We start from the raw sequence: 24,751 nt of genomic DNA on the forward strand, positions 1-24,751 counted from the left end.
ACTTCTGAGTGTCCTGGTGCAAGTGAGCAGTGAGGCAGAGCCTTCCCTTTTTGTAGTTGTTACTCTTGTATATTTTACACTTTATTGGATTTATTATCCTCTTCCCCCTGCCTCATTCCCAGACTTCTTGTTCTCAAGCCTCTCATTGATTGTTGTCTCAGTTTCTGCATTTGTTCGTCTTTCTAACAATAATAAAGTTGGAGAGACTGACTTTATAAATAATTCAGTGGATAGAAAAATTTCTTGGGAGTGTGGCAGACCAGACTCACATCTGTACTCCAATTAATATTTGACTGTTTGCACAGAAGAGGGATGGTAGAGAAAAGCTCCAGTATACAGCTCCAATACACCAGCTTGGTGTTTACAGTGCCTGTTTGGCAGGCAATGAAAAGACAAAGCAGTATCTGAACCTACTGGGGGCTAGGGGTGTCCTTTTTTTTGCCTCCCAATGAAAAATTTTAGCCATCCGAGTGCTCTCTAATCTTTCTCTGTCTCTCATTCATTTAGAAACACACTCAAAAAAATACTTTTGAATGTTTCTTTTTTTTGCCCTGACATGATTTTGAAAGTTTCCCCATCTCACTGGGAAAAAAACCTGTAGTATGGAAAAACAATTTCCAACTCAGCTTTAGTGATTTATGAAGACTTTGAGAGAGAGGAAGCACTAAACTGTCAGAGATCCCAGGCACCTGATGGAATAACAAGCCACTATCCCTGCAATCAGTACAGCAGTGAATGTAGTACACTCAAATTGCCTTGTGCTGCTGTTGACTCAGATGTGGATTGATCTGACCTACACTTTATGAAATCTTTGTGCCTAATGTTTCCAGGGGCTGGCTCTTGGCCTTCAGAGGTGCCTTGCCAATACAAAAGACTAAGCAGCAGGTCTGAGGAGAAACATGGGTAGCATGAATATGGACTCAAGGACCTAACACACTCTGTGATGCAGTTTTAATTTGTACCATGTACTGTGCTAATTTTCCTACTGCTTCTGTTATTGGCTGTGTTATACTGGCAAAGTTTCTTAAGTTTTGAAAATTAGTTGAGGACCAACCAGTCACTTTTTGTGCCAAATACATTAAAGCTAAAAGCACTGAGCAGGTCCTTATACTGTATTTCATCAGACTTGAGCAGACTTCTTCTCTACCTATTTGCTGTTGTGGGGTAACGAGGATTAAAACAATGTTTACTTTGTCTTTTTAGCTGTGATGGGCCTTTTCAAATGAGTTTCTGTTCTTCTCTAAGAGTAACGATTTATTTGACAGAAAGGAATTCCTTGCCATTGGATGCTGATATTATCTCATGATTGTATACATGGCCCTGCTAGCTTTCTGTTCACAGCTCTCCTTTGCCTGGCTGGTTCCTTCACACTTTTTACCTCTGCTCTCTGTGATTTTCTGTTAAGACTTCCTTGGTTTCTCAGTGAGCTGAAAAGTCTAAGAAGGGTAATTTTGTGCTGTGCTTTTTGGAATAAGCACATAGTTAGAGGTGTATAGGAACTGTTTTTGAAATTTGTTAAAGCCTGATAAAATGGAAGAACTACCTACAATCAACCCACTGACTGCAACAGGTAGTTTGGAGTAGATTAGCAATACAAAGTAGATTAGCAATACAATACTCCTATAGAAATACTTGTAAAAATTAGGACATTGAGATCACTAGAGTTAATATGTATTCCATATAATGTAAGCATACTCAAAAGAAAAATTGGAGAATCTATAAGGAGCATATTTGGGATTATGAAATCTGCTGTCTGGTGGAAAGGGTATGTGGCCAGAGGCTACGAAATCTGAATCTGCCACTGAAGTGCTGGATGAATATAGATGAATCACATCACTAAACTCTGCTTCAGCTGCTTTGTTTGTATAAACTGAATAAGAAGTTTTACCATTTTGCATAACGCCTTTAGAGACTATGAAAATGCAGGTACTCCTACTTTAAAATGAGGGAAGGAAAACAGATACAAGATAAGAAACAGCCCTCCCTAGAGCAAGTTAAGAAACACAGGAAAACTGTGTGTGTAATAAGAGCTATTTGGAAGACTGTTTTCCCCTGAGAAGTTAGAAAGAAAATCTAAAAGTGTAAAAAAAGAATTCAGCTTGTCCTGTAAATATTGTATGAATGGGAATTCTTTTGTTATTAATACGATATTTAGAAATAAGGTAATAACATTGTCAGGAGGACTTTAAATGCCATTTCATTTTTTGTTGGTTTTTCACAGGACATGTTTTTATGTTAAATTGTCAGTTCAATAATTTTAAAAAATCATCACTTTGGTGTGTTTCAGTTTAGTTCTCTTCAGCTGAAGAACTGAAACAAAATGGCACTTCAAGTTGAAATATTAAGGTGAAAGAAAAATTTTCACTTACAAATTTGCCACAAGAAGGCAACATATATTTTAGTGTTGGAATTTACATCTCCCAATAAAAAACAAACTCTTTGATGAGAAGACTTTCCACATGAGCAATTTTCAGCCAGTGCTAGACATAGCATTGCTTTTCTTACTTTGCGCTTAACACTACTCGCCTTAGCAAACTGCTAGGAAGCATCTAGGAATGCAGGTGGCAGGAGGAGTCCTCTGCCTGTTACATAACACAAGCCAGAAGACTGCCCACTTGTTGTGTTTGCGAACAAAGAAGTCAAAAGTAAGGTACTTTCTTTATTCAGTTCTTGTCTATAAACTTAGAGCTTTTATTAAATTGATACATGCATGTCGTGCTGATACCTTTTACTGGAAAAATTTCCATTTTTACTTGCCATCCACGAGCTGCGTTTCCAGCTAATGTGATAGAGGTCTTGTGTTTTGGAAGCTGAAGGTTTTTAACCTTGTGTCCAGCATTCCATAGTGATGTGTTACTCGTCTGGTATGGGTAATTCTTCCAGCATGGGTGTGAAGGCTCTCATTTTGAGGAGAGTAAAGACCAACTTGGAAGCTTCAACCACAGTTTTCCAGTGAGTAAGTGGGCCTGCTGAGATTTGCACAATTCTGAATCTTTCAAATATTTGAGTAAAGTGTAACATACTAGTAATAGTTTGCTTTTATAAGCTGCAGTTCATATAGTCATGATAGGAAGAAGAACTAGCACAGAGCCACTTGTTTTTTCCTAACCCTACCAAGAAGGCACGTGAGCAGTGGTACAGAGCTGCTGTCTCACTAGCAGAGGAGCTTTTCTCGCTCTGAGTTTGGAAGGAAAACCTACAGAAGGAGAGTGAGGGAGTTATGCTGAGTGAATCATCAGTGGTACATTTTCGTTGTCAGCAAAGAGAGTTTAGAGAAGCTCTTCCCCTACCTGAGCCACTTCATGTTGTGGTTTTGTCTTCTTTTCTCTTAATCTGTGCTGTATCAGTGATGCACATTAGAGCTTAGCCAGCCACAAATGTTTCCATGATTGACAAAGAAATGCTGTGTTTATTTATTTACTTATTTCACCTTCTCCACACTGGTAGTTACCCACACTTAGTATGTCAGTTGTGAATTGAAAAATACAATATTGCACCATGAAATGGTAAAAGTTTCTCCTGGCAACTGGTAGCTAATGTCCTGAGTAAGTAAGAGAGCCAAGAATGAGATCTCAGAAAGAAAAGAAAACTGCTAGTATTGTAATCTCAGAGTTGACATTTGGAGCAAATAAAGTCATGGTCTGCCACACAGGATCCACCACAGTGTCTCTCCTGTCATGAAGAGAGCCATGTTTTTGCAGTTTTTACCATTGTCTTAGGGCTGCTGCTTTGATTTTTAAGAGCAGTTTCTTGACTCTAGTAATTTAAATAGTTTTTCTTCACACTTGACGCTGTCATTGTTTCCAAGATTTCAGGGTTAATAATGTGTCTGTACTGTTCAGTAGACACCATGACAAAAACACTGATCACCACAAAATAAGCTTTGAGATGGCCAAATTGTTTCAAGAGTAGGAAATAATAATGGGAATTGCGTAAAATTTGTTATAAACATTTTAATGTTAAGAGCTGTTACAGTAAAGGATCTCTTTTCAGTGTAAGTTTGTATTCAGTGCTGGTCAAAGTAAACTTGTATGTACAAACAATATCTGCCCAACAGTCAGTAACCTAAATTGTAAATACAGTAGATTATTTGGGGTTTCTTTGCTTGTCTTCTGTATCACTGTTTTTAAAAACTAAGTAGGAAACTATTAAGAAAAAAAAGAATCTTCCTTTGTCTTTTGTATTATTTTTTGTCAGGTACTTTTTTTTTAATATTTCTGGTGTTTGTAGCAGGAAAAAAGTCCTTTTATTTCATTTATCTATTCTTTTAAAATAGCATAGTAAGTAACAAATGTTGGCTGGAAACAAAGAAAAGTCACATTTGGATGTTACTATTATAAGATAGGTGATGACAATGGTATCTTTCCAGTGTATCTCTTATCTGTAGTGTCATTAAATCTAATGATGTACTAAATAATAAAAGCAGCCTTATCATACTGCAAGGCCTTGAGTTGTCTAAAAGTTACCATGCCTACTTTTGGAGTGTTTGGTGTCAGAAGGAGCTGCAGTTCAGAGTGCATTTATGCCATCAAAGCTCTTTAGACAGATGGCTGCTAGCACTCCAAAATGATTAAAATATGTTCCAAGCAACATCAGTCTGTGGGCTTGGGGACCCAACCTTTCATTAGTCAATAAAGGGTCTTGAGTTCTTGAAAATGAAATCTTTAAAAGCTAATAAGACTGCTGGTTTGCTCTGAGCTGTTTCTTTGGATTTGCAGTTGTGGATTGGACTAGGGCCAGTATCTGTCCAATAATATAAGGCTTTAAAAAAAATCTGGTTACAAGAGGCCTCCCAGCAGATCTGCCTGTTAAATAGTAGGGCCAAAATTTTCAGTCTCATATACATAAATTTAGGCACCTGATTTTGCATGTTGGGAGCTGGGAGGGGATCTGCAACTGCCCCTTTGAAAAGCCAGTTGTTTTCTGGAGCAGTAGTTTAACTATAAGTGCCAAAGCTGGATCATTAAGGTCTGTACAATTTTATTTTTAAATCCTTATGTGTTGACTCAAGATCATCTATAGAATACTTTCAGGGTACCATAATCAAGATCACTAAGCAAGTTTTCCAGAGCTTCTAGAAATCACTAATATTATTTGCAGCATTCTCAAGTGTTGTCAGTACTTGCCACATATGAATGCATAGTTAGGTGCTACAGTGTGATTGAGTTTATTGTCTTGTCTAAACCTGGCTTATGAGAGATAGCAACTGGGGGCTTGTGCAACTGTAAGGTGACTGTAACCTCTGCATGTCTATGTGAGGGCAGCAGCAATAAATCCCTGTTTAATAAGATACTAACATGTTCAAGCCTTCTGTTTATTTTTTTTCTTTCTCTGACAGAAGAAAATCTGCTCTGACAATTTGCAGATTTCTGAACTTGAAGTGTTCTTGCCCTGTCAACTCTTTCCACACAAGTCTCAAAATATGAAGATATGTAAATTTTTTCCAAAACACCTCAAGATTTAGCCTACTGTTGTAGAATGTATTTTAAAACACATCAGTTTTGACATGCACCGACAGAAGTCAAGCAAGTTGTGGTGATCCCGTTAGCTCAATGTGATCCCATTAGCCACATTGTTCAGCCTGTCTTCTTTCACCTTGGGAACAGCTCTCACATTCCTTTTGTCAGGACTTGATGGGGCCGGCAACTGAATTCTTCCCCACACACACACCATATTTACTTGGAGAATGTCATACTTCATTTCTTTTTCCCAGAGTCTCCCTCTGAAGGCTTGCCTGCACCTGAACAGCCAGTGAATTTTACTCATCATAAACATAAGCAAGATGTTACTGTCTTTTGATAAGAGATTCTGAGTTCTGATTATTTTGATGAGCTAATTTTTTTCATTTACAGAATATCTGAAATTTTGTATAGAATATAGAATATTTGTGTGTCCCAAAGTTTTGTCTACTATCTAAACGATCCTGTCATCTACTCTGCTCTTACAAATGACTTTTGAACATTTTCCCTAACTCTAGGCATAAGTGTTTTATTTCTGTTCTTCAGATTCCTGTGAACTAATTTTTTTCCTCAGACAACACTAAGAACTCATTTTCTGCAGAGTAGGCGAAGCAAGACAAAGGTCTACACTAAAAGCTCAGGATGTAGTGAACATGCCTGTTTCTCTTAGTGTCTCCATTTCTGGAGTTCCTTGTGAACAGATATATTTACCTTGGACTTGAGAGTTCTCACATTGATTTAAGCATGCTCTGAAGTGGTCCTGTTATTTTTTCTCTGTTACTGTTCTGCCTCCTAATGACCTAAATGAGTCAGAACTTCAGGATAAGGAAATGCACAAAGCTTTCATCAAAGTGTTATCATTTTAAGGCTATGGAAAACTAAGACTGGGAAAGAAAACTATAAAGAACAGATTCACAGTGTTTTGGGAGCAGATAGAATTTCTCTCTTTAGGAATTTTATCTCTTTATATCTCCTAATATATCAGAGTTCTTTTTTCTCCACTCCAGGGCATCACACAAAACGTTTTTACTAATCAAACCAGCATCCTACATAGCCTGTGTCACTTCTTTTTTGGATCATTTTTCTGAGCTCTGCAGAAGCTCCATTTCCCACAATGCCATGTAACAAGCAAGTGCTGCCAAATGCTCCACCCATATACTTAGGTCTGAGGTTTCCAGAGAACCGAGTAGGACTTAAGAGCAACATGAGTTTGGAGAAGTGATTTTATACATGCTGCTAAAGTGCTCAGTGGACTCCTGCTTTGAATGTTCTGGTTTGTCATTGTTTTCATCTGGAGTTGCTAGTCCCTGAAAGGTAAACACCAAGTCCTAGAGCTCTCTGTCTGGGGAGTGGAAATAAAGGGCCTCTTTTGGAATGTTTTTTCTTTGCTTTTCGATTCCCCTAGCTATAAGATGTAAATAATGCTACTCATGCATTTTTTGGAAAGTACATTGGTTTAAGTTTTCTTTATTAGATTCTGCTAAATCTTAAATGGTGTAAACCTAAATTTATCACAGTAGCTATCGTATTGCACCGGTTCTCCTGAAATGCAAGTACTGAACTGATTTTTGCAGACGAGTCATACACTGTGAGTGCCCCATTAATACATTTAATGTTTAATGACCAAGTATTTCTCCTGTTTCCTCCAAATTACTGTAAAGTTACTATTTCAAGGAGAGAAAGTAGCTTTTTATTCTGGAGAAGACTGTGGCATTCATCGCTTTCAGTGAGAATGTAATCTTAAACAGTTCATAAGATTCCCTCTGCTAAAAGGCAGCACGAATTTGGAAATCTTTGAAATAGGATTAAGTTTTCAAGAGAGAAAGAAAGGTATCTGCTTTCCAGATAGGTGAGTTCAGTTGTTGCATTAGTTCAGTTTTGGGCCAGAGTGTGTGCGTGTGTGATCAAATTAATGAATATATCTCTAACTTTGTTTTAGAAATGTCGCAGAGTTCCTTCTTTCTGTTTTCAACAGTGTGGCTCTATATGATTGGGGGGTAAAAAAACTGGTTTAGTGAAGGAGCCTGCCAAAGTTGATGGAGGTGAATTTGGACAGCCAATTAGTGTGGGACAGATAGACAGGAACACTGAAGAATGTAAAATGAGGGGATTGCTACAGATTTATGCTTGCCAGAACAAAACAGGCAAACTGTGATTTTAAAGACCCTGAGTTTGCAGACTTGAATAAAGGCAGGCCTTAAAAAAAAATCCAAGAACATATTGGTATAATGATACTTCTTTTGAACACTGTGCTAGAGAATGGGTACAAGAATGTCAAACATTTAAAAATTATTTTTACTCAGCTAATGCTTCCATAATGGACGTTAATACTGTTGACATTACTCATGGATTGAATGCAAGCAATTTAGACAGTAGATAGTATCAGGTGCTAATAGATCAAATGTAATTATTCTTGATGAAATAATTTTACACAGTTGAGCAAAATTGTTTCAATTATTCACTGTGAAAGAAAACACTGAGTAAAAGTGAAAATACTAAGCTCTCTCCTCTAGGGGCATTATATGCATTTCTGGCTCATATTTTTTCATCATAACAACCTTTCCTCTGTTACAGCTTCCAGTGCAAGTTATTACAATTCTTTTTGCGTAAGATAGGTCATGTGAAGTTCAGCTGTAGGTGGGGCCATTGTGGTTGATTGGGGGACAGTCTTAATAGATCCATTTCATTAATTAAGTCATGCATTTTTTTATTAACAAAACCTGTATGTCAGGTTTAGCCAGCTGGGAGCCATTCTTATAGTTGTTATCTTTGTCAGAAGGAATATTGTGAAAATAAGGAATTACTGTACACGCTCTAACTCCTGATTAAACAGGAATGACATCCGCTCACCTGCTGTCCATGAAAAAATAACTTAGGGGCATATCATGAGGTTGATTCATAGGTTCTGATCTTACATATCTCATTAAGGTAAAAACTCTTTACATTGCATTGAAAATATACCATGAAGGACTTGTGTTGTACCAACCCCATGGTCATTGAGACAAGCAAGGTTAAGGCCAAAAGTTCAAACATCTAGATTATTTATTGTTTCCTTTTTAATTGTGAAGGAACTTTTTCTTCTTGCCCCTCTTTTTGGATGTATAAAGTAATATTTTCTTGTATTCTTTCTCTTCTGGTGTTCCATTACCAGAGATCAGAAGGAAGCAGCAAGATTTCTGGGAAGTATTTAGTTGTACTAGGGACCCAGAACAGTGTAAGCACCTACTGATGGCCTCAGCCTTTAGCTTCTTAATACAAATAAATTCAAGGCATGCTTCACAAGGTTTTATCCTGGTTCTCAATGGGAAATGCACGAATGGCTTCCACTAGCATTAAAGAAGATAGAACTTGGGAGGAACTTTCACCACGAGGAAGAAGTGCTGTGAATTTGTCCCTCACCCGAAGGAGTGGGAAGAAGGATGGGTAACAAGGTTCATGTTATCTAATTTATCTTTCTTTTGCTTCTGAGCCAGGCAGGATCTTAGTGTTATACAGGCTCATATAACATCATGTTCTGTTTGTTTCAATCCTATTCTGTAAAAAGGACTTCCATCCCAAGGGTTTTCGTGGAGATACAGAAAAACATTCTTTCATTTAGCTCTTCTTCCCTACTGTCTTTACCAAAAGAGTCATTTTACTATATTTGTACAGTTGTGACAGTAGAATGAGGACTGTTGTGGTGTAGGAATTTAGTTCTCCCTCTTGAGCAGTGTTACTGCTCCTATCAGAGGAGGGCATAATATCTGTTGAATGTGTATAAGCATAGTAGGCAGCAAATACATTTGCTGCTCCAGTATTTCACTTTTACCTGCTGGTCATGGAGAAATGAAATGCTGGCAAAAAAGAAAAAACTAAAAATTAAAGCTCACAGCTATATTATTCTTTTACAGATTTTATTTCAGTAGCCCAACGGTCAAAACCCATGAGAGTAAAGGAAGAGAGAGGTCAGGGAAGCTGATTTAAAAGTTTTAGGATACAGAAATTAATTCAGCACTGTTTACAGCTCTTTCCACCCCCTACACTTAGGAGCCTTCCCTTCACTGATTTTTCTTCAGAAGCCAGCAGTCTAATCTCAAGCTTTTCAAGAGGTATGTAAGTTCTGTGTTTTGGCTTCCAGTTGATGACCCCTTTTGCCTGGTAGAAAGGCAAGAACATCTCAGAAAACAAGGCTCTTTGTGCTTATGACACCTCAACAAAGCCCAGGAGGTCCCTGTGACTGCCTATGCCCCATGGTAATAATGGTTGCTGAACCTGCAGTGAGGAGGCAGGTTTTTGTGAAAAACTGTTTTTTCCATTAAGGTCCAAAATCTGGATCTGTCTGCTTAGGTTAACCAGGTTGATATGCATTGCCAACACATGCATACTGTTAATTAGCTCTTTTGTATCTTTCCATGATTTGTGCTGAGACCTGAACTAAGATCAGGGCCTCAGGTTTCGAAGATACAGCACATGCAGGTAATAAGAAGTAATCCAGGGCCCCCAAAGCTTAGAATTTAAAGAAGACAAAGAGCTAGGGAAAAGTACTTTACTCCTGGTTTCAGCATGGCAGGCTGAGCTTTGCATGTTGTGACTTGCTCAGTACCACACAGAAGATGTGAAATAGAAGAGGGAATTCAAGACAGAGGTCTCATACCCAATCCACTAAATCATTCCCTCAGTGTGTGTCCTTGTTTCACGTTAAGGAGAATGGCCCAGGCAAGTCTGCCCAGTTGCTTCAGTAAGCATTGGTACAATAGGGAAGCAGACTTCCCCTATATTAAATTTCCCAGGCGCTCCATTTATCATTTAAGCCATCGTTTTAACTGCCTTGTTTCATAGCGCTTAACTGTCCAAGGAGCTGTATGATTTATACGAGTAAGGGTTTGGCAGCAGCAGCTAGGTAAGACATGACTTACTGGGTTGCCATTGTGTCATTTACATGGCTTTCGGGAGGTGATTTGCTAAGTGTGTATTCTGCATACCGATCCCCAAAACCAGCTGCATTTTTGTATGGGAGAAGCCATGATAGCATTAGAGTAGATATTACAGGTGTCTGTACCAGTATGGAAGATGATTTCAGACTGCAGCACATGCAGTCCTCCTGGTGAGTCACCAGAATGGTACATGTTGCTGTGCACAGTATCAAGAAAGGGAGGAAAACATGTGCTGGGCACAATCACCTAGAGTTCATCAGTACCTCACTTTTTGGCACTCTAGTGACCACCGCTGGAGCACAGGACACCATGCTTGCCATTGGTCAGAGTTGCATAATATTTTTCAGTAACACCTTTGAGAAAGATCGGACAAAAGTGATCAAATATTCTGGTTTATTTTCCTGGGTCAGGGAAGGAAGTACCCTCAAACTAAAAAAGTTACATTTCCTCTTTTTTACAAAGTCATTCAAAGATTCTTAACCCACTGAACCATTCAGCAAGACAATAGAGACAAGGGACAGAGCCCCATGTGATTCCCCTTCTCACGTTAGTCACACTGAGAGTTTCTAGCTTTAGGGCTACTCAGCTCATCCATGAGATCATCCCTCTCTCAAATTCCATATGTATTCGGTTATTCCATCTCTGAAACACGTTTCCATTCTTTGTATTTCTTCTAATTACCTTCTTCTGGAGAGACTCTTCCATCTACTTTGCTGGATGTTCCTGGCCATGCTGGAAGGCAGGGCTGGCTTCCAGCTCTGGGTCCAAGACAGATTCATCTCTAGCTTTTCTGATTCAGTGGGGGAGTTAAGCCAAACGATCACAATAGCAAATCAGGACAGCCATAAAATGCATGATCGTGTCTGATTTATAAAGATAACATTGAATTAAGGACAAGATATTTTCTGAGGTTATTAGTAACAGGCTTTCTTCAGCCGATCATTGCTGAATGGTGCTATGTGCTTTACTGCTTGATTGATTTATATGTCTTTATGATTTTAATTAATACTGCTTTCATCAGAGGCAATTACTAGTGATTGGAAAACTTCAAGCTGTTCAATTTATCTATGCCAGTGTTTGGAAAGTATTCCCGTGATCTTTATTTTTGGAATCTATTGGATGGCATCAAGAGCACTAAGGAGGCCATGTAAACACTGGGGAAAAAATAATGCTTATACTTCTGGGAAAACATTTATGGTGATTCACATTTTGGAAACTGAAACACTATCAATGTTTTATTCTCAGATTATTTTCCAAGAAAAAGCTTGGATCCATTGCTGAATTAGTTTATTCAAAGTACTTAGGTTCATACTGAAGTTGGATCATGCAGAGAAGTCTGGAAGACTGTGCTGTGGGAGGGGGTCAGAAGACTCCTCCATTCTCCATCCTGTGACGTTAGCACAGAGGCATGGAATAAGCCCATCTAAGTTTCCAAGGAGATGTTTGAATCCTACCTGGCTGTAGCAGAGTGGTACCTGCACTAGATGTTAAAAGATCAGGACAAAAGTGTTTCTAGACAAACTGCTTTGTACAGGAAAAAATAGAGAATAGAAACATGCTTAAGAAAACTCATTAGATGAGAATATACCCACTTCAAGTTGGAAATATTCACTGTATGGATACAGAAAGTCTCTGGATCTTAGTAAAGCTAGTTTAAGAGTTGGGTTTTTTTCCCTGGTGAAAAGAGGCTAAAAATCTTACATCATCTTGATGTGAATGAGAGCTAAGAATTTTACAGAAACTTAAGCCTTGTAAGCAAATCTCAAATGTGCACTTGTATAACAGGTTTTGAGCGAGTCTGGCTCAGTGTTTACTACTACAGTATAAAGAGCTGGGTTTCTTGATGTATATTTCTAGTTGGCATTTTATCAAGGAAATAAACTTTGGGTTTTATTTATTTTGTGACATGTGGATTGAAACTACATTTTCTCTGTCCAAAGCCTTGATTTAAAAGCATTAGATCATTAAATTAGAGGCTTTCGTGTAAGACTAAAATTGTAACCGAACAAATTATTTATGCAGAGAGAAGCAAGATAAAGTTTCTTTCAAGAGTTCTTTAACATATCAGATTGATAAGAGTCAAAACACCTTTACTGCCATTAAATATTTACCAAGACTTGGCTTTTGGAAGAGGGGCAGTTCAGTGCAGTGTGTTTGGCTCCATGCAATACTATTGATTAGCTATCAGAAGGACATAGTTAATGGGTAACTGGAGGTATTACAGAGCTCTCCACATTCTTGTCAAGTCTTTTCTCTGAAGATGACCTAAAATAAAGTCAGTTACAACTGGCATTCACCCTGAGACAGATTGCACAAGCTCACCTACGGTATGAACAAAAGGTTCACAAGGATCAGTTGACCAGATCTTAGGCAATCCTTTCTAGTAGTTGTTGTCATCACTGCTGGACTTTAGAACTGCACGTGTTTACATTTAATTAGAAAGAACACACAGTTTACATCGCACAGTAGCTATCAGTATCGAATCAGAATTGATTTCCGTTTTCTTTCTCAAATGACTGTTTCCTTCAGACTAATTAAAAAAAGGCACATAACAAAATGACTCATATAAATTTTAAAGCAAAGTAAACACTATTCCCTGGAGACAAAAATAAAAGTCAACAGCACATAGTCATTACATTGAGCTTGTTTTCAGGTGATTCTGGTGCCTGCATTATAATATATATCAGTACCATCAGATTGCTTTTGTATAAACGTATATATGAAATACCCCTTTGCACTGAGTGGATGCTTCACTGTTTCAGTTTTTGGAGTCAGGATTCTCATTTGCTTCATCGGAATTTTTGCAGTTTATCTAATACGAGTTGATTTACTAATATTGCTACTTTTTGCAGAAGGATTTTGTTCTTTGAAATAAAATTGTCTGTGTCTAGGTCACTTGTATAAAATGTAAGTGAGAAGCCATTATCTTTACCAGTGAGAAGCTACAAAGAAAACTAAAGGCCCAACCCAAATTAGCCTTAACTTCATGCATAATTTCTAACAAAGAAATCTCTATTAGATTTTATTCGTTCTGCAGGGAAATCTAAATTCAAAACTATAGTGACAGGTGACATTGATTAAGGTTCCTAGCAGAAATGTCTAGCTCTTGAATGTGCCCATTCTTTGTCGTCAGGAAAGATTTCCGTGGTTGACATTTTGGAGAGCAAAGGTTCATGCCTGTAGTGCTGCCAAGTCTGCAGGAGCTGAAGGGGTTGCTGAAGGTCCAGTCTGGGTTGGTGGGTGTGTAGGACTGCAGGAGCTGATCCTGAAATCCCTGATCAGAAGGCCTAATGTTCCTTTATGCCATAATAGCCTGGTTTCCCTGTGAGCAACAGCATTCAGAATGAAGTTCTTGGCAAGGATAATCAGAAAAAGACAAAAAGTAATACATAGTGGTTTTAATTACCTAGTAATACACTGTTTTCTACCAGTTTTAGTTCTTATATGCCAGTGGCTATTATTTCAGAGCTTTCTTAATTAAGTTTAGCTGTGAGGAAAATTATGCACTGTTCTTTAAACAGATGTAAAAAATATTGTCAAAAACATACTCTTGGAATAAAAAATAAATCACTGTGACCTTTAGGACAAGATCCTCTGTCTCTCTCTTCCACCAAGCTTGTGTTTCTGCAAATCCCTGACATCGGCAATTTCCCTGCTGGCCCCAGGCCAGAGCCACTGGCTCCACACCACTCACGTACACACCCCTTCAGTGATCCATGTCAACCCAGTGGCCTCCAGCAACCAGCAGAGAGGCGCAGGTGCTGCCAGTTCAGCCTGGGAATGGGGAAAGCAGCAATACCTCCTGTCTGTGAGCCAGCTGTGCCCCTCCTTTTTGCCCACTGCCCGCAGCCGAGCCAGGGGCTGCTCTGCCCCTGCTCACACTTCCCAGGAAAAGCAGACAGGAGGTTGTGATACATGGTAAAACACAGAGTTGCTGGCACCATCTTAAAAATCCATTATATTCAAATACTGAGGTCACTCTTGATGCCAGTTCTGTCTTCGATTAATAGATAAGATTCCCTCTGTATTTGCAGTGTTACCTAAACAATCTATTACTGTAGGGAATGACTACAGTACTACAAATACTAACTTAAAGTTATTCTGTTAACTGAAGCCATTGGCAAATACTTAAGAATGGCCAAAGCAGATGAATTGACAATGAAGAACAGATACAAGATAGCAAAATTCTTTTTGTGACTTCTAGTATGATAAAGTAAACACCACACAAAATAAAATTATTTTTTAAATTTCAGGTTAATTTTATTTACTTAGAAGCAAGCCTTTAGGGTGCACTCTGTGAATGATTGGGCTAAAATATGCTGATACAGCCAATTCACTGTCACCGACAGGAACATTTTACAGAAAGATGATTCTAGGAAAAAGAACAGGAAAACTGTGTTTTATTGAAAACACGGTGTCCTAATTCGTGGAAGAAATTTGAAAGCCTGGGAATCTGTGTCTTACAATTAGCACAGATACATTGTGGAATCCTGAAGATATGTAATTAATGTTTACATGTATCAAGTAATATTCAAGATTAAACCATGAAATCTAAAGTACTCTCTTCTGTAAACTTGGGTGTGCTAAATCTGTGTTTGTGAAAAACCATATATGTATGTGCGAAAAAGGCTAAGTTATCATCTTCCAGTCTTAAATCAATTAGAGCTAATAGAGACCCCAACCCTAGGTGCCTCATGCACCCAGGGAATTCAGGTGGATTTCTTAGCTACAAGCTATTAACTATGGATCTGTGATCTAGCAGAAAAGAAGCACCACAGCTGCAAAGACCTCAAAAACCCTTCCTTCTATTCATCGGTTTTGTATATGTTTTGCTCTGTTTCAACCAAACACTATTAATCCAGAAACTAGTTTTTTGGGGGTCCTGGGCCATTTAATGGTGGGGTGGATGTGAGGAATGATAGATGGTGCTGAATGTCGTGTGCGTATCACTCAGATGAGGCTATGCTAACTGAGGCCCACGGCCTGCATAAAGTGAACAGTAGACATTTGGTTACTGTGGAACTCCCTAAATGAAGGGTTTGTAATGGAGTTATGGTTTCCAATTATGTCTTGTTTGAGAGCATGTCTCACTGGTCCTTCAACTTCAAGAAAGGCTCTGATGATCAACTCGCATATAATACCTTAATACCTCTCACTGGCTAGTCACAGGGAAATAGCAGGGGTACTGTAGTAGTCCTGGAGAGTGAAAATGAGGCTGAAAAGAGATTGTTTGCTGCTTGGCATCACCAGAAGACCATCTGGGTTCAGTTTTGTCCTAAATTCAGATTGTGCTTGACATAATCTGGGTTTCTTGACATTAGTGAAGCTCAGAGCACCTTGCAAAGGTAGCATTGTGATTGCTCTTATTTAAAGATGAGGAGACTGAGGCCCAAGGAGGAAAAATGTGTTTGCCAGTAGCCTTTACTTTGTATTTGTTGAAAAATGGAAATTCTGAGATGGATGACCGTCAGTTTGAGCTTTCGCTGTTGCTAATGAACCTGTGCTTGAATCATGTAGTGTCCAGACTCTTTAGACCCTTGTACAGGTCACGGGTTTCTCCAGATCATTTCAGGAGAGAAGCCTGTATCTCAAGTTTCTGCTTACTGTGGATCCATACTCACATGTAATTGGTTTTGGACAGTATGGACATGCATGATCAGCACTTATCTGTCAACATGTTATCCTGTAAAATCCTGAAGTTATATGACCAACCACCACAGAGAAGAAAATCAATAGTGCGCTCTGTTCAACAAGTGTTTACCACTGGATTTGATGAGAGAATATAAAAAGAAAGAGGTTGCTTGAGCTCATCGTAAACTAATGCATGGGTACATCACACATGAGAGAGTGACACTGTGATGGACTGTGACAGTGGAAAGTTATGTGCAACGAGCATTCCTGTTGTAACCTGGTCCATGACCTGTGCACCAGAGTCTAGCACAGCTGCTGCCTTCCTTTAAATTAGTGAGAGATTGTTGGTTGGTTTTACTGAGAAGAACACAGTCCTCTTAACTTGTGTAATTGCAGATGAAGGAAGGCTAGTAAAATATTTGTCTATGGTAGGGCAATGCTATCTAGTTACCAGTCTACCAGCTGTCAGGCTCCTGACTCGCATGTAACGCAAACTTGACCATTTTATATCATCCACTTTACAGTGAAATGTCAAAGTCCTTCTAGGTCTTATGGGCTTTTTATTAATATTGTCTTATTGCAATGTTTGTAAGAGTACCTTCGAGGTAGTCTTTTCAAGGTATCGATGCTGCCTGGCCTTTGAGTGCACTCAGCAGTATTAGGGGACACTTTTCAAAGCCATCCTGAGTGCAGGATAAGGTCTAAGAGGTCTACAGAACTTACTCAAGCATGAAAAACATTTGTGGTGAAAATCAAGGTTAGACCTACATGTCTTTGGGAACATTGGATATCTTTATCGCTGGGGTGGAGGAAGAGGGAGGGAACATGTAGGAAATGTTTGGGGTTTTGTTGTTTTTTTTTTTTTCCTTTAAGTGGAGTGTTTCTCTATGTTGTTCTGTTGCTTCAGGTGGAAAATCATTTCCCACCTTGCAGCAAAAGTATGCCTGGCAAAGCAGTAAGTGTTTTTGGAGCAGCACTTCATAGGGTTGATTTTCAGCCAAAGTCAAATCCCTCTGGGAGCAGTTACAACTGGGGATATTTTTTAGCAGGCTTGAAGCTACTCTGGGGGCTGAGGAAACCTCCTACTATCTGCAGGAGCTGCATAAGTGACATCATCACGTGTCACCTTTTCTTCCACCTGGACACAGTTAAGGTGGGCCCTTGAAGCTCTCAGACCCAAGATGGAGCAGAAAAGGGGCCATGCTGCCATAGTAAAGCAAAAGGCCTGCTATAAAGAATATATGAATTACTGAAATACAGGAACTGCTTGAATACTTCTGTGACCCATTCTTCAGGCCTAGAACTCCCATTTATTTTTCATTTATATCATCAATGTTCTTTGAAGACATAATCATTGGGACATTGATGAAGGAATTAGTATCAGAAGGGACTAAAAAGTATTTTAGCAAAGCACATATTGATGGAAGTCTGGCAATTGCATTCTTTTGGAAAAAAAATAAATTAAAATATCTATCAACCACAGTGCCTTTATCTGGAGGAATAACACTGGCTACAAAATATAGATGTCAGAATCTATTGGCCAATCAGATGCAATCATTATGAGTTAAGATATGTAGTAGTAGATCACAACCTGTATTGTTCATGACCAGTCTTTGAGAAGGATTCCAGCTGTAGGAACAGACACAGTATTTTAAAATCTAAAGAAATTACTATATTTTTCATATATTATGAAGAAAAGCCTCTCAGCTGGTGTGAACAAGTTAGAATATTAAGGCTATACTCTGTTATTTTTATTTTTTTTTTAATCAGGGATCCATATATTCATTGAACAGTTTAGCTTCTCATGTGTCTTTTTTTTTTTATTTTAATCTTGTGCCAGGTGTTTAAGAAGTGGGCAGTAGTGGTATTTCGATAACCTGCTTTCAACATTATTTGCATACCTTTGTGCTTTTCCATGGTGATCAATGCTCAACCATAGTGGAATTTCAGTCAGTAAATTTTATGGGCAACTGCTAAAGTAATTTTTTTTTAATTAGTCTGTTCTAGGAATTTAATGTCCCTTTATAAATATTTATATTTTAAATATGTCTTTATTTAATTGAAAAGGTTCTTCACATTATTTTCAGATAACCGCAGCTAGTAGGCATAATGACACATCAACGCTCTGACCTTTTAGCTTCTCTGTTTCTTTTAGTTCATCCATATTTTTTTGTCCATGTATATTATATTTTAGCTCATATATGATTTTTCTCCTTAGTCTGTCGGAACAGACAGTGTTCCATACAAACACCTTAATAAACTACAAAGGAATAAAATACGCTATTGCATACTAGCAGCTGTCATATAGACTGTCTTGAATATTATAATCAGTTTGCACTGCTACTAGAAATCCACACTGAAATAATGTTTGATTTGTCCAGAACTTTCTGGCACACAAATACAAAGCATTTAATATTGTATTCTGTTTTGTGCAATGAAAGAGTATTTGGTTTGTGCTCTGTAATTTGGAATCTCTATGAACATATCTCAAACTCATGGATAAAACTGAATGAGTTGAATATACATCCATGGCACTACAGTGTGAAATAGATGACGAACATTTCTACTTTTTGCTTGAGTGAAGCCAACACAGTGGGTCAGAAAGGAACTTGCAAGAAATTATGGTGGAGGACACTATAGATATTGAAATGTCCCGTGATAAAACCCTGACAGATCATCTGTCTCTGTCTACTACAGAGAAGCTATTTAAGACACAGAATATTTTAATACAAGTGTTACTACCTTATTTAAACCAGCATCAAGAAATATTTTACATTTCCTCTCACAAGAAGTACTGACCAAAGATCTTTAGAATTGGTTAGTGTGTGCAAATCATTCATATTTCTAAGTAATCCTGCTGATTTATTTATTTTCATTTTTTCATTGTATTTTTTTATTCCTTTCATTGTATTGAAAAATCTCATTTTGCAAATAAACTCCCTGTAGCTGTTGAGTCTGCTGCTTGCTAAAAGCGACTCCTGTGTAACATGAATTAATAACACATCAGTAACCTACACTGATTAATTCAACGTAATGTAAATCGCACTAACAACTTTTTGCTGCAGCTCAAAGGTGATCAGCAAGATGCTACAGCTGAAAAATACTGTCTTTTAAGTTTTTGCTGAATAGTTTTTTTTATTTTTTAAAATTGCAATGGTTGTTATGTACTCCTAGAATACTTCTGGAAATGGATTGTTCTTTTTGTTCTCAGTCACTTCTGAAATAAAATTTGTTTTACTAGTAGTGCATGTGAGTCCGTATATGGCAATATTAAAAGTATTAATTAAACTGAGTGTAGTATTCTTGCAGCTCAGCCTTAGACTGAAACTTAGTAATGTGTATGATTTTGCTTTCCCAGCTTATACAAGTCTTTGTCTGAAGGAACGAGCCTAAAGAGTCAGACTACCTGTGCTTTCAGTACTTCTGAAGCTGGACTGCTTGGCAGGGAGGATGTTGTGACCCTAACTTATCGCCAGATTGAAGATCTGGCAGCTCAGCTGCAGCAAACTCGAACAGAGCAAAAGGACACAGAGATGAAGCTCCAGAAAGCCCTGGAAGCTTCGCGGGAGGCCAATGAAAAAGTTCAAAAGTAAGTCTCTTGCATTCCAACAAAAATTGAAATTGAAAACCAAATGAAATGTTATTTCTTTTAGTATTTTATCTATAACTGAAAGTGTGGCAGAACTCAGAAAACATCCTTTAAAATTCTTCCTTCTTTGTCAGCTCATTACCTACTCAGTGTGAAGCTGATCATTTTAGCAGTTTTGCATTATTAGGCAAGTTAGCGTGCCTCTTTGTACTGTTATGGAAATTGTTTTCTGCATGTGCAAGGCACAGAGAAAGTCTTTCCATCTCCTATGAATGATTTTCACTGTCTTTTTGCCCCGTGGAAATCCTATGGCAACAGAGTATTTGCCTTTATAATTGCACAGTAGAATATTAAGGTTCTCATTTTTTGTCTGTTACACATCTGTCAGGTTTCATGCTGTAGTAAGGGCTGATGAGGTGGTTTAGAGGTGGCTTCAAAATCTCACTGAGAGCTACAGGAAATCTTTGAGTTAGTGAACTCTCTTTCCCACCATAAGATTCCCTGTTAAAAGGTTACTGAACTCCAAAACCTGAAGTTCATGTCTACTGGAGTACTTATTGTCATATTTGTTATTATGAGCTCATAAGCCTTTGAAAGACTCAATGCTGGGACATGGGCAAATGTGTAGGCAGAGCCTCTTGCCAGTCTGGCACTTCTCATCTCTGCTTTACATTCATCAGCTGCAAAACTCTCTTACCCTTCCAAAGTGGTTGATGCTGAACTGATGCAAATTGTCCTGTCTACGTTTGTCTTCAGCTTTAATGTCTGCAGCATATTTACAGAGTACCCAGAAATTGGTTTTTAATATATTGCAAGGACTTAACAAGAGTTCTTCCTGTTTTAAAAAAATACGTGCTGAGTTCTATTTAAAAAAAAAAAAAGTATTCCTATATTTTTCATTTATTTGTAACTACATAAAATATACTTAAGATAGTTACATGTGAAAATTTATATTTTCAATCACCTCTTTAAAATTTCCAGTGGCGGTTTAATAATCATTCAGGTCTTTATTCTGAGCACTTAGATATATTTGAGACTTCAAAGGGTGTGAGCTTGATAAACATAAACCTATGAAAAAATAATTGAAAGCATGGTAAAGAGAATATTGATTGAACCTTTCTGTTTTAAGTTGTTACATGTAATTTTATTTATAAACATTTACTAGCCTCAGATAATTAGGTGGAGGTTGGGTTTTCATTGCCTTTTTTTTTTTTTTTAGTGAAACAGTGAAACAGTCTTGTTTAATCCTGTGTACCTGGAGTGGCTAGAGTAGAAGTGCAGCCACAAACCGAATTAAAGTAGTGGTGATGCACTTCTATAGTGAAAAGTATTTATGTTATTTAACACGCTAAACTACTTGGGAAAATTTTGGTCAGGTTAGTTTTCATCATTGCTAAGATCAGACAACTGAGCTTATAGCAAAATTAAACAATTGGTTGAAGTCTCTTGATGACAATAGCTTGCCCTTTTTGCCAAGAAACTGTGGAAATGCTCTGTGCGTCTTCCCAGCACCCAGAGTCATCCACCCCCATCTTATAATTCAACCTGCAAACAGATTAAGCAGCTGAGTTTGTGGAAAGTGTGTTTACTTTGAGCTAAGAACCCTTGTGTGACACTATAGAGATTCCTCTGACACCTCTGGGAGAGCTACACAGACAGTTCGTACTCATCAGCAGGGAAACCGGGCTGAGAATTCCCAATTTCTTTGTAACCAAAACTGCTTCATACAAATCACTGTTTGGCAATTAGGCAGGAACTCATTTGTTAGCTTAGCATTTTATTTTGAAAATGTAGGATGTTCTACATTTCAAAAAGGAACTGACAATTTATAAACCTGTCAATGAGTAGAATTGGTATTAATTACAGCAGTATTAATTATTAGCACTGCCTTACAAGGATGTTTAATGTAGTTTAAAATGTAACACTACAATTCATAGTCTAAAGAGAGTTCTGAAATATCTGTTTTCTTGACTTCTTTTAAATGCGCAACTAAAATTGAATTCCGACATATGAGGGAAGTAGTTTTATCAGTTATATAAACTAGTTTCTCAATATTATTCAGTAAAATAGCAACAGTTAAAAACCAGGAGAGGAAAATAATTATGACCTTCATTAAGGAAGAACGTAATTGGAATAATTAAAATAATGCTGAAAAAAGATGTACTTTGTATCTTCATACAATGTAATTCACTGCTGTTCACTATGCCTTTGCTAATCTGTTCTCTGGCAACACTAAAATATTTTGTAATATTCTTTAAAAATTCACCATTTGCATTCAGCATGATATGTAGAGCTTGAAACAGAGATGTAATTTCTCTATGACATTGCCTTCATGTCAGCCATTTGTGTATCCCCTGACAATTGTTGCTTTCTAAACATGAGATCCAAGTCAGAATAGTGGTCCTGTGTTTTCTGTCAGGACAAAAAGCATCTAAAAAATTTCTGGATCCTGTCCCACGTGAAACAGCAGCTGTGAACCAGAAGGGGGATATATTTGAATCTGCTTATAGTGAACTTGGACATAGTAAAAATTTTTTTATACTGAAGTAGGGTGAACATCTCACATTGGCTCACAGCAGTGTGAGATATAAATGAGAGACTGTGTGCTCTTGCTGTGAAGATGATTCACTGTCCTAACAGGGGTGATGGTGTGAAACAGAAAATGTTGATGCTCAGAAAGTCACCACACAGATTTAGCTGCATTTGTTTGAATCTATTTTGATTTTGAAACATTATCAAGATACACATTAGACTTAAAAGAGCACTATTTAGTTTATAAAGCAAGTACATATCTTAACTATGGTCTATGTAAATAAATGCACACATAACACAATACATATTTATTCAATAGAAAATTATGATGATCTGCATGATAATATTTTTAACCAATACTCTGTAGAATGGCTATTACTATAATTTTCTATATTTAATTAATGTTTCTAATTCATGGTTACAAGCAAAGAATTAGGACAGCAGCACAGAATTCTCCAGGAGTGTTGGTATAGTGCAAGTTTGTCCTGCCTGAGAAGCCAGGAGCCAGCTGGTGCAGCCCCAACAGGGAAATGGGGCTGACCTGGAGAAGGTGGCTGGGAGAGCCTGTGAATTAATTAATACCTCTGCCAGCAGAGGAAGCAAGACATTTTAAAACTGTCCTTCCGGCTGGAACCTCTGGGATTGTGGAGTGGCTGCTGATGTCAGTGAGATCAGAGAAGGTTATAATGTAATACCAAATCAATATTAGCCAATTATCAGTGAAGGCTGAGGCCACTTTTGATGTGGTTTTTCCAGGAAACATTCTATTTTTCTGCAACAGCTTTGTTACTGGAGTGAATTTTAATGCAATTTGTCTATTGAGGGCTTCTATTTTTTTGTCATAATTTAATGATTCTGGCTCAGTAAAGCACAGCTCTCTGCGTGTGAGCACAGATGCACTCGCACATTCGTATAGCTGTGTAAGATGGCAGAGGAGGGTGAGTGGGTAGAATTTCTATGAAATCCTCTAAAAATAGACAAAATCCACAAAGTAACAGTGCAGTGCTAAAACGTGCAGGTATGAAAATAAGCATAAATGGTGAGAGGCATGCTGCTTGTGTATTTTGACAAGGTAGCTCTGATTGTGAATAAAGCAAATATGAAAGTGATGTAAACCAGAAGTTATTGCTTTACTTGTCCTTAACTGTTATTAAAGATATCTTTTGATTTTTTTTTTCTGAAGAGGAAGTCAGGAAAGTTACAGGTTTGGATAAAAGAAAACTAAGTGGTCTACTGAATAAACAGTTTTATCAAAGGAAATTATTATCTGTCATAAATGCAATTCTAGACTTAATGACATTTGCTTTACCCCTTGCGGTTTTGACCACCTAAATTTTATTGTGACTAGAACACACCCTTTTTTTTTCTTTTTTTTAGTCCTGAATTTCCCTCTAGGATTTCTGAACATGCTTTCTCTGCTTTTGTTGTTGTTCACTTAGTTTCTTAGCTGGTGCTGATAATTAAGTTGATCGATGGCACAACAAAAGCAAACAGTTCTTGTAAGCAGTTGACACAGTTGAAAAGAATGCAAAAAAAAATTGAAAGAAATAAGAAGCAAGCATTTATTAAGTAGCTATTGTCCCCCTCTTCTGCAAGTCCAACTAATCTGCCTTCCAAGTACAGGAGCTGTGTATGTTTCACATCAACATCCAGGACGTTCCTCAGTGCTGGCTGGAGGGTCTAATCTTTCCCAGAATGATCTGAGCAGTGCAGTTCAAGAACAAGAATGAATATTTGAATAATCACACCACAATGTGGGGTGACCCTTCGACAGGGGACTGACCAGATACACATATGGATTTTGGGAAGAAGCTCTGATGCTCTTTTTTAACACAGCTGTGAGAAGAATGTGGCTAAGACCCAGTAGTCTTTCTGGAGTATAGCTGGTAAAGGAAACCATGAGGGGAAGAGAATTTAACACATGGGTGTAAGAGAGTCCGCTTCATTGATGCGATCTGAGGGGAATGTCTAATGACTGGAAGAATCAAACTTGGCAATGAAAACACAAAGCTCTTTTCATCAATTCAAACGCAGACTCTAAAGCTGCAGATGGTTACCTCCAGCCTATTCAGCGAGGGGTTGTATAAAATGGCACTTTGGTGAATACTAATAGATCAAAATAAAGATTTAATAACATAAAGATGTGGTGTTCATTTTTAAATGAGGATACAGGTCAGTGTCTCAGAAAAGAGTGAAATAAGTATCTCTATGTGTAGGTCTAAAGTCTCTGGAGATTTTTAACTGCAAACATGATATCTTTAGTGTTCAGATTGTATTCAGTACAGGACAGCTATGCAGGGAAAAGGCTAAAAGCAAGATTTCTGAATTATACTAATTGAGCCTTTTTGCAACATGCAAATGTTGTTAACTAGTTATCTCCCTTTTAAAATCATACCTACATATATTTAGTTGACGTATACATTGTAGCTTGTTTGCGTTCAGTCGCTTGTTGTAGAAAAGAATGGAGCTAGTTAATTAGAAATTGCAGTCAGAAGCACTGCACAAAAGAAACAAGTTGTACATTCACTGAGACTTAAAGCTGTTTGTTTTGAAGGAACCGCCAAATGTTAAGAGAACTCGGTTTAAATTTGAGACAGCTTTCTTTTATTTTCTCCTTTCAAAACAAT

At 37.8% G+C, this 24,751-nt stretch overlaps 1 protein-coding gene across 9 annotated transcripts in view; it reads left to right on the forward strand.

The window, feature by feature from the left end:
• The window catches only part of MIPOL1 (mirror-image polydactyly 1), a 195,361-nt gene that overhangs the window by 137,490 nt on the left and 33,120 nt on the right, over positions 1-24,751 (forward strand). For all 9 annotated transcript variants that reach the window (XM_027671033.1, XM_027671016.1, XM_027671025.1 and 6 more), the window contains one exon: positions 19,362-19,592. In XM_027671033.1, coding sequence (XP_027526834.1) covers positions 19,362-19,592 — 231 coding nt within the window. The remainder of the gene's footprint in view (positions 1-19,361; positions 19,593-24,751) is intronic.

This window comes from Neopelma chrysocephalum, unplaced genomic scaffold, assembly GCF_003984885.1.
Source record: "Neopelma chrysocephalum unplaced genomic scaffold, ASM398488v2 Primary Assembly neopelma1_24, whole genome shotgun sequence".
In the NCBI taxonomy this organism is placed as follows: Eukaryota; Metazoa; Chordata; class Aves; order Passeriformes; family Pipridae; genus Neopelma; species Neopelma chrysocephalum.